A 13,675-nucleotide genomic window follows, 5' to 3' on the forward strand; every position below is an offset into this window, starting at 1 on the left:
GGTTCATGTGAAAATAATAAATCGAGCCTATATATCGCAAGCTCAACATAAACACATAACAGATGAATCAGGGGCCTGCCCGAAATGTAAGGGTTCTAAGGCCACGTTTATGTCTGGGAATGTGGTATTATAAAGAAGTTTTGGAACAAACTTCTAATGTTTTTGAATAAATCTCTGAATTTAACACTCACATTAGATCCTTTAGCTCTTCTTTGTGCATATTTCTTAGCTTGGCGATTAGATTAATCTCAAAAGAAACTCACACCATTTCTAACTGTAATGGTTATGGTTTCCAAAAAAGTGATACTAAAGCACTGGACTGAATGTAATCACCCTACTGTTAGGGAAGTTACCCAAAAATTTACATGTTTAATGTATTATGACAGACAATCCACTTTGCCGGGCATTGAGAAAGGTGTGACCAATTTTATAAAAAATGGGGACCATATGTGGAATCTATAGATCCTACAGATCAAACATGAAAACTTCAAATGTTCCACAGAACGGTTTCTCCTCAGACAGTTAACATTGGACTCCTAAAAGTCATGAGTTCTATTGATAAAAAAATGTAGGTTAGTGCCTTTATCACAAACTAAAATTTAATCTTCTGCAAATTAAGTTTAGAGACAGCAATTTTGGGTGAATCAAGCTGCTCAGTTTTATAATTGTATGTTGCCACTCATTCTTACCTTCCCTTTTCTATTTCCCCTCCCTTCCCTTTGTATTATCCTATTGGTCTTTTTGTCTTACCATTTTATTGTTTCATTGCCATATAATTTTACTGGTCTTTAATTGTCTGTCGAGGGGGTTCATTAGAACCTTAGAATATTTATGTTTTTGCTTATTAGGGCTACAATTCTAATACTGATATTGGCTCAAAACTGAAGCTCTATAGTAAGCTGAAGAATCGTTTTTTCTGAAGCTAGTTTATTATGTGAGGAATGGGGTAGGTTTTTCTACTAACTTCGGCTATACCAAAGTATTGTTTTCTAACACATTATGTCACTTCTATAATTTCTCAATATTCATATATTGTAATTTGATTGATTTATACAAGGCCGATTTGATATACTGTTTGACCGCCTTTGTCCTTGTATTTATACTTGTGTGTGTTTTTGGTTTGTTTTTATTTGTAGAAGTTTTGGAAAATCCATAAGCATTTACTGAGGAAAGATTGGGTTAAAAAAAAAATGAGTGGTTAAAGCACCTAAATAGATGCCAAGGCAGAACTGTGTGTCGCATACGGAAGTGAAGAGGATTTGGTAGTCGTCTTCTAAATGATCTGCTTACAACAGTTGAGTCTAGTTCCAATGGACCTTTCTGTCCTCACCCAGTTACCATTAGTACCACCAATTTTATTGCAGTTTGGTAAGTAGGTTTTACATATCTTTTTTTCTAGCATTAAATGGGTGTGAATGAATTTGAGGTGTACTGCATATAGGGATTCCAGTCCTGACATTTTTAAGTAAATCCGGGATTTCAGGATTATCAGGCTCTGATCCAGGGTTTAACTTCGGGATTAAGGGAAATAGGGGTAATAAAAGCATTATATTTTTAAATATAATTTTATTTATTCTCCAACAATGTCCTCCCTACCAAACATGTCCCCTCTCTGCCATCCATTTTCCCCCTCCTGCCCCCTCTGCTATCCCTTACAAAACTACAGGTACATATTTAAATCAATAAAATTAGTACCCGTGCCAACTTTGACACTCTTATTTCATGCCCAAAAACTTTTTTGGGCAAGGAAAATTGCAAGTGGGTCATGTGTGGGTTACAAGTGTCAAATTTGTTGCCCAAGGCTATTTAACCCTTCTACAACTACTTATTCAAATCTATAAAATGAATACATGTGCCCACTTTACCATTTCATGCCCAAATCCTTGCTGTGCCAGGCAAAAAAAATAATTTGTGAAACACCCTTTTTTGTTTATACAATGTTAACTTAGTGATCTAACTTGATCTTATTGTTTTAACATAACATGTTCTGTCTGAATTAGAAACTGGAGCACGAATAAAATAACTTCAGCCTCGCACATTTTGGTTCCTAATCCAGGAAGTTTTTAACTTTTTTTAGTTTGCACGTTTCCACTAGGGAGATACATATTCTGTGACATTGAAATATCCAAAATACTTAGGATCCAGTTTTTACACGCTCCCCTTTTTTAAGTCCTGTCCCCATTCCGACAGTATATACTATAAATGCGCTGCTCAGACATGGTAATGTTCCTGGTGTACATAGCAGCATAGGAACATCCTATAACATAAATCTTGCTATGTATGACACTTGATGAGGTAATTTATTATACAAAACTTTTCATTTCAATTATGTGAAGGATAACAGCGCCGCAAACAGACACTGTCTGAAATGGGAATCTAGCCACTTCCGTTCCCCGCCTGATCACCAGTGAATGGTAACTGGTGATGACGTCAGTAACAGCGTGTGGTCATGCCTGCGGCCCCTAGTAGTGACGTTGCGCACTGCGGTGGGACTGCGCATTGGATGTCTGTGCTGACCCCGGAAGTGCTGCGCCGGTTGCACACGTGGGTGATTGAGAAGCGGAGGACCTAGATGAGGCTGGTTGGCCGCTTGCAGGGTGCAGTAGCCGGGATCGCATGTAACAGACAGACCCCGGTTGTAAATATGGCCTGTAGAATAATGAGGCTGCCGGCCGGACATGGGGGGTGTAGGAACGGCCCTGACAAGGATGTGAAGGGTGAGGAGGAGGATGGGGAGGCCGGTGTGTCAGGGGAAGGGGTGGCTGATACAATATTGGCCACAGCGCCGCATACACTGGGGTGACAACGCTCTAAACGAGAAGAATGGTCCCATGCAGCACCAGGGCTAGTAAAGTGAGACCGGGTTGCGAGGTCTTTCCTGTGTGGTGCACTGTACTGCCTTTGTAATATAAAGTTCTGGCAATTGCACGTATTATTTTATATTAAAAGCAGCAACACGCCATCAGGGGAACTCTCAAAGTGGCAATCCCAGTTACTCCACATGTACTTAACCTGCTGCTTGATTGGTGGATGCCCAGGAGGTGCGCCAAGTTTTATCATTCACAACAAGTGCTTTTTGCGTATGATGGTTCTCCAGCCAATCAGCTCCCAACTTTCATCTGTGAAAAATGACATTTGGGATGGGAGCTGATTGATTTGAGCGCAAGTTATCATGCGCAAAAAGGTAATGAATGAGGCCTATGTATCTACAACAAGTCCAAGAACCATCTTCCAGCTTGAAGTAGTCTGTTAATTTTTCTCTGACATCTATAGTTAACAAGACACTTTTGCAACAGAACTGCTGTTAGTACCACACAAACCTCTGTTCACCTGCAGAGATATTTGTTGGATGCAAGAAAAATAAGATGCTTATGTCTATGATTGTGGTTTATTCTAGGAAGGGACAGGCAGAGATCTGCATGTGACTTGGACCTAGACGGCTCCGCCCCCAACATGCTGTATTGGGGCCCATCCATCAGCGATGGATTGCCGCGATGCGGCAGCGCAGAAATCCAACATGTTGGATTTTTGCAATTTGACCATCGCGATGCAAAAAATGATCGCGATCGTCAAATCGCCCACATTTAAAATGGAAAATTTCTGCGTTCCGGCGACGGATCGCAGAACTTCGATGGTGGGATGTCGGCGTTTCCGCCCGGAAACGCCGGCACTTCCCATCGTATCGCCGGATCGCAAAATCCGGGGTCTGATGTATGGCCACCTTATCTCTATGGTCACACACTCGGAGCGGCCGTGATTGTACTAAAGATGTCTCTCGGCTGCAGTCTCTGCGCAAGCTCAGCGCACCTGCCATCCACAGATGGCAACAATGTACTGGCCTGTTTGGCAGATGGCACCCTGCCCCCCCCCCCTTCTTGCGTATGATGGTTCTCCAGCCAATCAGCTCCCAACTTTCATCTGTTTGAAAAATGACATTTGGGATGGGAGCTGATTTGGCTTGAGTGCAATTTATCATGCGCAGCAAGTTAATAAATGGGGCCTATGTATCTACAACAAGTCCAAGAACCATCTTCCAGTTTGAAGTAGTCTGTTAATTTTTCTCTGACATCTATAGTTAACAAGACACTTTTGCAACAGAACTGCTGCTTACTGTATTGTTTGTTTTGTTTAGCATTCTATGTAAACTGTACAGGATATTCTGTGTGTGGAAATACCAGACCTGCAGTTTCTGAGATACTCAAACCACCCTATCTGGAACAGGCAATCATTCCACGGCCAGTCACTTACATCACATTTGTTCCCCACTGTTTAAGAACTGAACCTCTTGATCAAGTCTGCATTATTTAGTCAATTTGGACTTAAGTGCATCATTTTATCACTAGACCACTGGTCCATATCAATGAAGGGATGTTCAGAAGTAGTAATGAATGATCCTATTTCAGACGATGATTGAGCGGATAGTAACCTGTCCTATGGTGTAATTACCATGGTGAAGGTAGGGAGGGATGTGATATAGAGGGCTAGACCCATGAACTGATGTGGGGAGAGGAATCTAGACAAGTTGGAAAGCACAGAATTAAGAGTTGCATATTGGAAGCTTGTTTTCAGTTGTTCAGATGCAAAATGTGTGTTAAACTGGTAGTAGAAACTAATACAGTATATTTAATCTGGTAGTTATCCTACGTCTAGGCATTGTGGTTTGTCATAGAGAATAAGGGGTACATTTACTAAAGTGAGAGTTTTTAGAAGTGTGTTTTAAAAGTGATGTTACCCATAGCAACCAATCAGATTTTAGCAATTATCTTCTAGAAGGTGCTAGTTAAATGTTAAGTAGAATCTGATTGGTTGCTATGGGCAACATCACTTTTAAAACTCACTTGAAAAACTCACTTTAGTAAATTTACCCCTAAGACTGATTAGTATGCTACTCCTCAAAAATTACACTTTCTATTCATGTGACACTAAAAATACACCCTCTTTGTCAAAAACTTATGGGTATAATTAGCAATCATTTAGTACTCACCAAGTCCTAAAAACTGTAAAATTTGATCTCAGGTGATAAATTACACATTGCAGTTTTTACTGATAATATTTACTGAACAACACATAAAATAAACTAAGGAAGCCATGTTTAAGAAAGTAAGAACTCCCTATGATTCAGTAGCTTGTTCTCTCAGTTTCTGTGTCTCATATGGTAAGCCTTAGTGAGGAATTTGTCTTGCTCCTTGCATTGCTTCTTCAGTTCAATGTTGTTTGAGGGGGTTCGCTTTTGTACAGCTCTCTCGTACTGATTACATTTTGCACAATGTACTAGCATTTTTAATACTAGTACAGTTTTTGAAAATTGAATCCACTGTTTCCATTGACCCAGTATGTACTTTTCTTTTTGTTACTGAAAACCTGGAGTGTTGCATTTTTCCATACACTGCCTCTTCCATTTGCTGACATTTACAGCAAGTGAGCCCATTGGCTAAGTCTAGACGACATACAATTACCTCCTGAGCCAAACTACAATTAACAGCATGTCAAATGCTTCTTCCACATGGTTTCAGTGACACTTGTACTTCATGTTTTAACATAAAATATACACCAATGGGTATAATGCTGTAAAGGTCCTGCCATAGGGTTTGTGTATTTGAAGTCTGAACTTTCAAAAGCTTGATTTTTTTTTTTTTTCTTTTTCTGCCATTTAGTTTCAGATTCCATCTCTGTGTTTAACTGTTTAAGGCTGTCAAGTCTGAGTTTGGCCTTTGCCACATGTCTACGTGCATAATCACACCATTCCACTTTTATGTCATCTGTTCAGAAGATATTACGCTGGAAGTTCAGTATTTTGTCCAGAGGCATCACCTAAAGGGTAGTGCATTATTTTCTGGAGAGTAGAGGATTTCTTCTGCCTACCCTTTCCTGAACAATAATTCATCTGTCTTTTCAGATGGTAGAGTGATGAACTGTAATGTTCACCTATTGGCAGGTGCTTATAGATCCCTTGATATCAATTTTGGGTTATGTGAAATTTGTCAGAGCATAGTCTGGTTGGGTGAATTTGCAGGTTTGTCCACCCCTGGAAGGATTGGCAACTGCTTTTGGTGTTGACTATATATAAAGTTTACTGTAGCCTGGTGTGTTTCAAAATATTTAGAAATAGCCTTTCCAAACTGTTCCGCAAAAGTTGCTTCTCTGAGATCATTATAGATGTCTTCTTATTGGCATGGTACTGGCACAAACCTGAATGACTGTATTGCAAAATGTTCTAAAATTCTATAATGGTGGTAGCACTTCCCAATCATGAAATAATCATGTACACTTCGTAAGCAGCATCTGCATCAGTTTACCTTCAGTATTGGTATGGAAGAAATATAGATGTACTTGTTTTTTCATTAATGGCATGTTAATTAACTTCTGTTGAATAAAAAATGACAAAGTAAATTAAAATAGTTTTTTTTTTTTTCTAAAACGAGATTAAATGTAGGGAGTTTGAAAACATGATTATGTCCTGATATGTAGAGCTAAAGTAAGGGGACTGGCTTTACCAGCTTCACATTTTTGCCTTTTTACTCCTTGCTGTTCCACCACTAACCCTTTAGTTTCCTTTGAGTGTTCCATCTTCTGTGGGAGCTTAAATATTTGTAATTCTTGTTCACTCTCTTTGGAAAAGATGATTTAACAGTGACTAAAAGGAAAGCCCTCGCTAGAAAGTCAGTTATAAACACTGTACCATATGTACACAGAATAGATACCAAGGTAACACATTGGTACTTGCTCAAGATGAAAAGTAACTTTTTTATTTTAAATATTATAAAATTCTACAATCTTGTGAATGTGAAGAAGACAACATGCCACGATTTTAGTATTTTTTGGTGTAACTGCCAAAAGCTAAAAAAAAAAGGTATTTGCAGTTTTTGAAGAGATTAAATGTATTTTTTCTTGCTTTTTGTTCGCTGTATTCATGAAGAGTCCCTGCTCGCTGTAATGGCCTTGGCCTGTACTTGGAATGTTTGAAACAAGCATAACGGATGTGGTGTCGCTTCCCTTCCCCTGTGAACTTACAAACACTTCAATAGGTAGGTCCCTGGGAAGATGTGGTATCACCATCCGCTTTGTTTGTTCTAAACAGGTTGTGTGAGTGGCAAGGGAACATGAAAGATTTTGGTGTAGTTGTCCTTTTACTTTCATCAAGATAATTACCACCATGGAATTCTGTGTGTCTGCATGTTTTAATCTATGTATCTGCTTTTTATTGCTATACGTATCTCAGTAGCTCTCGTCATCTGTATTCTACTGCAGGTTGGAAAGAAATACTGAATACTTCTGCTGGTATTCTGCAACAGAATGGAGTGATTGGGTTACCCACAGACACCATCTATGGCATTGCCTGCTTGGCACAGAACTCTCAGTCTATTAGCAACATTTACAACATCAAAGGACGCAATGGGACCAAACCTTTGGCTATATGTGTTGGGGACATTCAAGATATATATAAGTTAGTAACCAGCACCAGGAAAATTGGTATTTGCACAAGCATTAGTAAATCTGTCAGAACAACATCTGATTGATCTAGCCATTCTCATTTAATTAAATCATAAAATCTACTGATTATTTTATTTATTGGTATAAATCAGTGGTTCTCAAACTCGGTCCTCAGGACCCGAAATAGTTCAGTCAGGTGCACAGGTGAACTCAATACTCACTGACCCATTTTGAAAGATCCACAGGAGGAGCTAATTATTTAACTTGTGATTCTGCACTGTTTGGGCTCCTGAGGACCAAGTTTTAGAACCTGTGGAATAGATGACTTCTTTAGCATTAAGGTGTGCACATACTCCCATGTCACTCATAAATGCTGTTATACAAGGATATCTGTGGCTATATACTTACAAGTCCATCCTGAGTTAGTAGATATTAATATAATGTTAGGATGCTATAAATGTGATAACTGTGCTCCTAGTCATTACACCACAAAACAGAATACGGTATTATGTTTAGTTTTTTTTATATATTACAGTATGTTAATGCTGACAGATTAATATGAGTGTATGTAATTTACGCTCCCTATTAAAATTGCTAGTTTGTGATGTAATAAGGATTTGTTATAACAAAGTTTTGTGCATTAACTATATTTATAAACCTGAATGCTCATAAGACATTAGTTTGGTAAGATGCCTTCTAGCCCTGATACAAAGAGCATATCTGATATGAGTTTGTGTGGAATACAGGTACTGCCATGTTAACGTCTCTGACCAGTTGCTCCATGATCTGTTACCTGGACCCGTCACTCTTGTGATGGAGCGATCAGATGGGCTTAATAAGGAGCTTAATCCTTCTACTTCTGTAAGTATGATGCCAAATATGTATTTTGAGGGTTATTTGTACACAGAAGGATATTGAGAGATGACAAATTATAATGATATGTTTGAGGAAGGTGCCTAAATATATATGGCTATATGTTTATTTTGTTCTGATTTGTAATCCTGTTTTATAGCTAGTTGGTGTTCGTATTCCTGACCATGCATTTGTCAGACAACTGGCACAGATCTCATCTGAACCCCTGGCACTGACCAGTGCCAACATCAGTACCCAGCAGAGCACATTGACAGTAGAGGTGAGGTACTGCTGAATTGTATTGATACTGTTGTGATCCATGTCTGTATGATAACTTGTATATACTATAAATGAATAAAAGGGTTATTAGCAGTCACCTAGATGTTCTGTGTCCATGATGAAAGTACTCGCCCTGATATGATCGCAGAATGTTATTCCTGATCATACTGGAGTGCTTCAGATGTCTTTAAGTATAACAAATTATGTCACAAGAGGCCATATATTTGACATATTTTTTTAATTATCTCTCCATAGAAATTGTAACAAAGTGAACACTTATAAAGAAATGGTTTGTTTGCTTGGCTGAATGAAGCCAAATTAAAAAAAATAAATAAAAAATTAACATATTACTGTAAGTAAATGTTATATTTGCACATTATAATATTGTATTAGTATATGTTGTGTGTCACCAACTAATGCTAATACATAATGATTGTATGTTCTGTGCCAGGCATTTAAATGTAATGCTTTATTATTTCTAGGAATTCAGGGACCTGTGGTCCATGCTGTCCCTTGTGGTGGATGGAGGGCCTATTGGAGACTTATCAAGCCCAGAGTGCAGGTTAGGATCGACAGTGGTTGATCTTTCTGTTCCTGGGAAGTTTACTGTGATCCGACCTGGATGGTGAGTTCACTTTTATGTCAGATATGTAATAAACTAGGTCAGTGACCTACTGGGCCCTGCATATTACGTTCCCATGGAACCTGGGGCAATATGTATTGCATTTGCCTGATGTATTCATAACTATGCAAATGGTGTAGAAGCTCTGGTTTCCCAAGGCTTCAGTGCACAGGTACTCCTAGCTCCCCCTGTCAGTAGCCTAGATAACAAGAGGGTTAACCACAATGTAAAGGTATGTAATGCATATACGTGAAAGTTGATTTACAATAGTGGGAGGCAAACTGTACAGATTAGGTGACTGATGTGACTGCCAACTTCTCCAAAGGTTTTTGAAATTTGCTTGAAAAAAGTTGAATTGAGGAATCTCCACTGAGCAGTAAGACCACATACTCACTGATGTGGTAAAAGCATTCTAAACATGATTAGAAACTCATATAAAAAATGTTCAATTTGCATCAATTATGTGTTTTTACTAGTGTTTGAATGCTATCCAGTGCTCAGAAGTGGCTAAACACAGCCACAACTCAAGTAAAAATACCATTGGGTATGATATCATTAGCAACAATTATTTCTGGTGTTACTATTTACATGCTTTTTACAAATACATAAGTGCAGTAAAATGAAATGCTGTTAGGTGTGTGACTCTTCGGTTATGATGATCTTCACTAGGCAGTTTGATTCTGCCAACAGGAGGAGTAATGCTTTGTATTATGCAGTAGCAGTAATGGGCAGTTATACTGTATGTAATCAATACTACTACTCACAATAATATGGCAGCAGTTACAGTAAAGCTGGGTACACACCTGTACAGTCATACTTTCGATGGAAAAATTTTACTTTTAATTTGCTTACGTTCGGAAGTCTCGATCACAGTGCCATAAGAGCGTACAGCCCTACCTATACAATTTACCTTGCAATCTTCGACCCCCATCTGTCTATAATATCAGACAAAGGTGGCGCTGCTGCTGGAAGAGTATAGACAGAAGTGTTGGACAGAACAGTGGAAAGTGCGTACACACTTCACTTTGTGTCTGATATTGTACCATTTGAAGCGGATGAAAATGAAACTGCAGCCTGATCTTTTGATGTGACCAGTTTTCTTCCTAGAAAACATGATCAAATGTGTAGACACATTCTTCAAATATCGCATAAACAGGTCGGGAGTCAAAAGAACGGCCATACGATTGTACAGGTGTGTACACAGCTTAATTCGCCAGTAGGACCATCAGCACTTACCTTCATAATTCTGCCACAATATCTTACTCTGCTTTATCCTCCCTTGTCCTTCTGGTTTGTAGCACTGGCCACACCTTGGCTCTTGCCGAATATAGTGGTACATACAGTACCCGATGTAATGTCAAATGACCCGACATTCGTGCCCCTTGGGTTTTTTTCAGGTGGAGGATGGAAGCACTGCGGGGGGCGATGAATCGGTATTAAAATGTAATTGTACCCACTAACAAATATTTTAATTCAAAATAATGTTAATTGCTAATGTATTATTTTTCTTACAGTGCTCTGGCTCCCACTCTGGAGATCCTGAAAAACAGACATGGCTTATTATCCACCTCCTGACATCCTATTCTGTGGGACTGTATTTCCTGCAAGCCATAGAATTCAAGAGAATCCCTATGACTATAGACCAGCACAGGAGAAGCATGCCATGTCTCAGTCGGCATTACAAGCAATGGGACATTATTTTAAATACTGGATTATATTTGAACTGTCATGTCCATGAGAAGAAAACGGGGAACACACGCGGATAAACATGTTATTTATTTAAGAGGATAAACTTTAAAATGATCTATTTTGTTGTATTTCTTTTAAATATTAGGTCAACGAATATATGCATATATAGCTGCTTTGTTTTCAAACCTCCGGGTGTAACTTAACTTGATTGAAAGGTTTTGAGATCAAAATAAACTTTTTTTTTTTCTTTTGTAGGGATGGTCTGTTATTAAATGTTATGTTTGTGTGTGTGTGTGTATGGATGTTTATCTATGTATATTTATGGATGTGTAGATCTGTATATTACTCCGTGGCAGCCCTACAGTGGGTTAGCTACACTTTACATAGTCTAGACTGGTAGTTAAAGAAAGACAAAGAAAAATACCTTTCCCTTCAGTCTCGCCAACGCACCATTCTCATGCTGCAAGCCAGGTACAGGATGGTCACCTAGGCACACATGTCTGCTACCATACAGGCAGGTTCAGACATCCTGCTCTCGCATTCTAGTCTCTGTGCGTGCATGTGCACTGGCATTACTCTTGGGTGCAGTTCTGCATCCGAGAAGGCAGATTGCCTCCACTGATGGAAACAGCATCTGCAAAACTGCTTGAGTCTGATCCCAAACAGCCAGAATGAAGTATTTCCTACATCTTATCTGGATAGTTGGTAATAGTATTTATTTGCAGCACTTTTTGAGATCCTCTTTTAGATACTGTAGATAGTTTATATTCTAAAATACATTTATAAATCGTGGTGGATATCTGAAACCGTAACAGCCATGTATGATCTACAATCCCTTTTTAAGCAATATAGTTGCAAAAACTGGTATTCATGACCCACTGTAGCAAGAGATTAACCACTTAACTGACACATTTTTGTTTTTTCAAAAAACCCGCTCAGAAATTTTTATTTTTTATGAGTGAATTAGGTGAAGAAAATGTATTTCAACTTATCTAAAATAGTTTCAGAAAAAAAATAAAAAATTAAATATATATATATTTTTTTGTAAACTTTTTTTTTTTTTAACATACCACCACCAACGGAACATCGCAACTTTCATCTCACAGCGGCTTCAGGCACGAAGGTGCACTTTAAAGGAGGGTGTATTTGGGGAGGGGGGGGGGTGTATGGTGGCTGTCCTGCCAGCAGTTATAAATCCCCTTTAATCCCTTTGCATAGGAAAATTTAAACTTATTTTAAAAAAGGCTTTATATTTTTTCAGGGACAGCATTTGAAGTCCAGCATTGCCATAACCTCCATATCCAGTACAAAGTCAAACACTACCTATTAAGGAGCATATGATGTATGCAAAGGGCACTGGAGTTCCTATGTGACACCAATTGCTTCCTCAGCCAGGTCTATGGATCCTTCTGTAGTGGCTAGAAAAGCCCTTTGATTACATCCCTGGACAGCAGGAACACTGCATATAGCATGACTAATCTCCCATATGATAGGATTAAATGATCCAGAAAATATAAAATTTAACAGATTGCCTCAGGTACAGAAAGATATAATTTGTTTTCAAACCTTTTCCTCATGTCAGATCCAAGAAGAAATCCATATCATAGACAGAATTTTCCTTCTACCTCAAAACAGCTTTTTCAAGCATTCAAAATCATAATGAAAGGCAAAATCAGAGAACCCCATAGGTTTTTATTGTTTGCTTTTTTGCCAAATTTACCAAGCAGTCCAGAGCGTACCGAACACCATACACATATAACATTAGCTGCTGTAGCTTATGGGCTACAGATCGCCAGAGTTACTGGGAGAGGGATCCCTACATCTATATTCATGCAGGCACAGTCAGCAGACCACACATAAGAAGTAGTGCACCCAGCTCCTGAAGGCGAAGTGTAGTGATTGCAACAGTGATCAATTCTAACACACCGCAGGGGCAGGCGCCTATTGTGGAGCACCATATATTGATGCAATATATAATGTCTATGACTAGATGTGCATTATATGGGACACTTTGACAGGATGGTTCTTATGGGCATATAAGTCATGAGGGGAGGTCTGATGGGCATTTAAGGGGCAGGTTGTGAGGTCTGAGGGACAGTTGAGGCTTACTGTACTGTTTGTAGGGGAAGTCAAAAACAAAGTAGACCCAATTTTACTAAATGATGGGGCCTTGGGACACCCATAATTATGAACTTAGTGTGATCACTTGGGAAGGCCATTGACAGCCATCCTCACACTATCACAGTGACATGACAGTGGTATGATGCCACACTCAGTCTGTGCTGGTCTCCATCCAATGGGATCATGCAGTAAAAGAAAGTCTGCAGTCTCAGTGTACAACCAGTATGGGCTGCAAGGATGGAGGATTGTGAGGAGCAAGTGCAAGTCAGACGTCAGCCTTTTGCAGACTCTGCTTACAAGGTATACTGGGCCTGATTCAGACCCAGTAGCAAGCGCTGAGCGCTCGCAACCGGGTCAATGTTTGCCCACTGGGCATGCACAAGACCGAGCCGGCTCCGTCGTGCGCATGCGCGAGACCCGGCTAGCGACGGGTGCGCCGTCGTTCCGGTACTCGCACCAAAGGGGGTGAGCTGTCGATGGTGATTGACAGCTCGCCCCGTTTGGTAGGCATGGCCGGGGGGGTGTCTTCACAAACGGAGGCCTTCCCAATAGAACGCCTACTGTTTGTGGGCGGCCCCACGGAAATCACAAGTGATGTCAGTGGGAGAGCTTCCGGCTCTATTAGAGCCAGAAGCTCTCTGGGGCTTGCGGCCACGAGACCCTACCACAAGGGTCTCGTTG

The 13,675-nt window shown here is 39.6% G+C and overlaps 1 protein-coding gene across 2 annotated transcripts; it reads left to right on the forward strand.

The window, feature by feature from the left end:
• The first annotated feature begins 2,455 nt into the window (after positions 1 to 2,455).
• Positions 2,456 to 11,125, forward strand: YRDC (yrdC N6-threonylcarbamoyltransferase domain containing). 2 transcript variants are annotated; one of them, XM_088462299.1, is made up of 7 exons: positions 2,631 to 2,717; positions 6,917 to 7,025; positions 7,249 to 7,444; positions 8,178 to 8,292; positions 8,444 to 8,563; positions 9,045 to 9,187; positions 10,699 to 11,125. In XM_088462299.1, the coding sequence occupies exons 2-7, from the start codon at positions 6,956 to 6,958 to the stop codon at positions 10,757 to 10,759; spliced, it is 705 nt and encodes a 234-aa protein (XP_088318425.1). In that variant the 5' UTR covers positions 2,631 to 2,717; positions 6,917 to 6,955; the 3' UTR covers positions 10,760 to 11,125. The 2 variants fall into 2 exon arrangements, with proteins under 2 accessions (XP_088318424.1, XP_088318425.1); XM_088462298.1 differs by lacking the exon at positions 6,917 to 7,025 and having other exon boundaries at positions 2,456 to 2,717.
• Positions 11,126 to 13,675: the final 2,550 nt, after the last annotated feature.

The sequence above is a fragment of the Taudactylus pleione genome, unplaced genomic scaffold, assembly GCF_031769625.1.
Source record: "Taudactylus pleione unplaced genomic scaffold, aTauple2 ptg000007l, whole genome shotgun sequence".
NCBI classification, from domain to species: domain Eukaryota; kingdom Metazoa; phylum Chordata; class Amphibia; order Anura; family Myobatrachidae; genus Taudactylus; species Taudactylus pleione.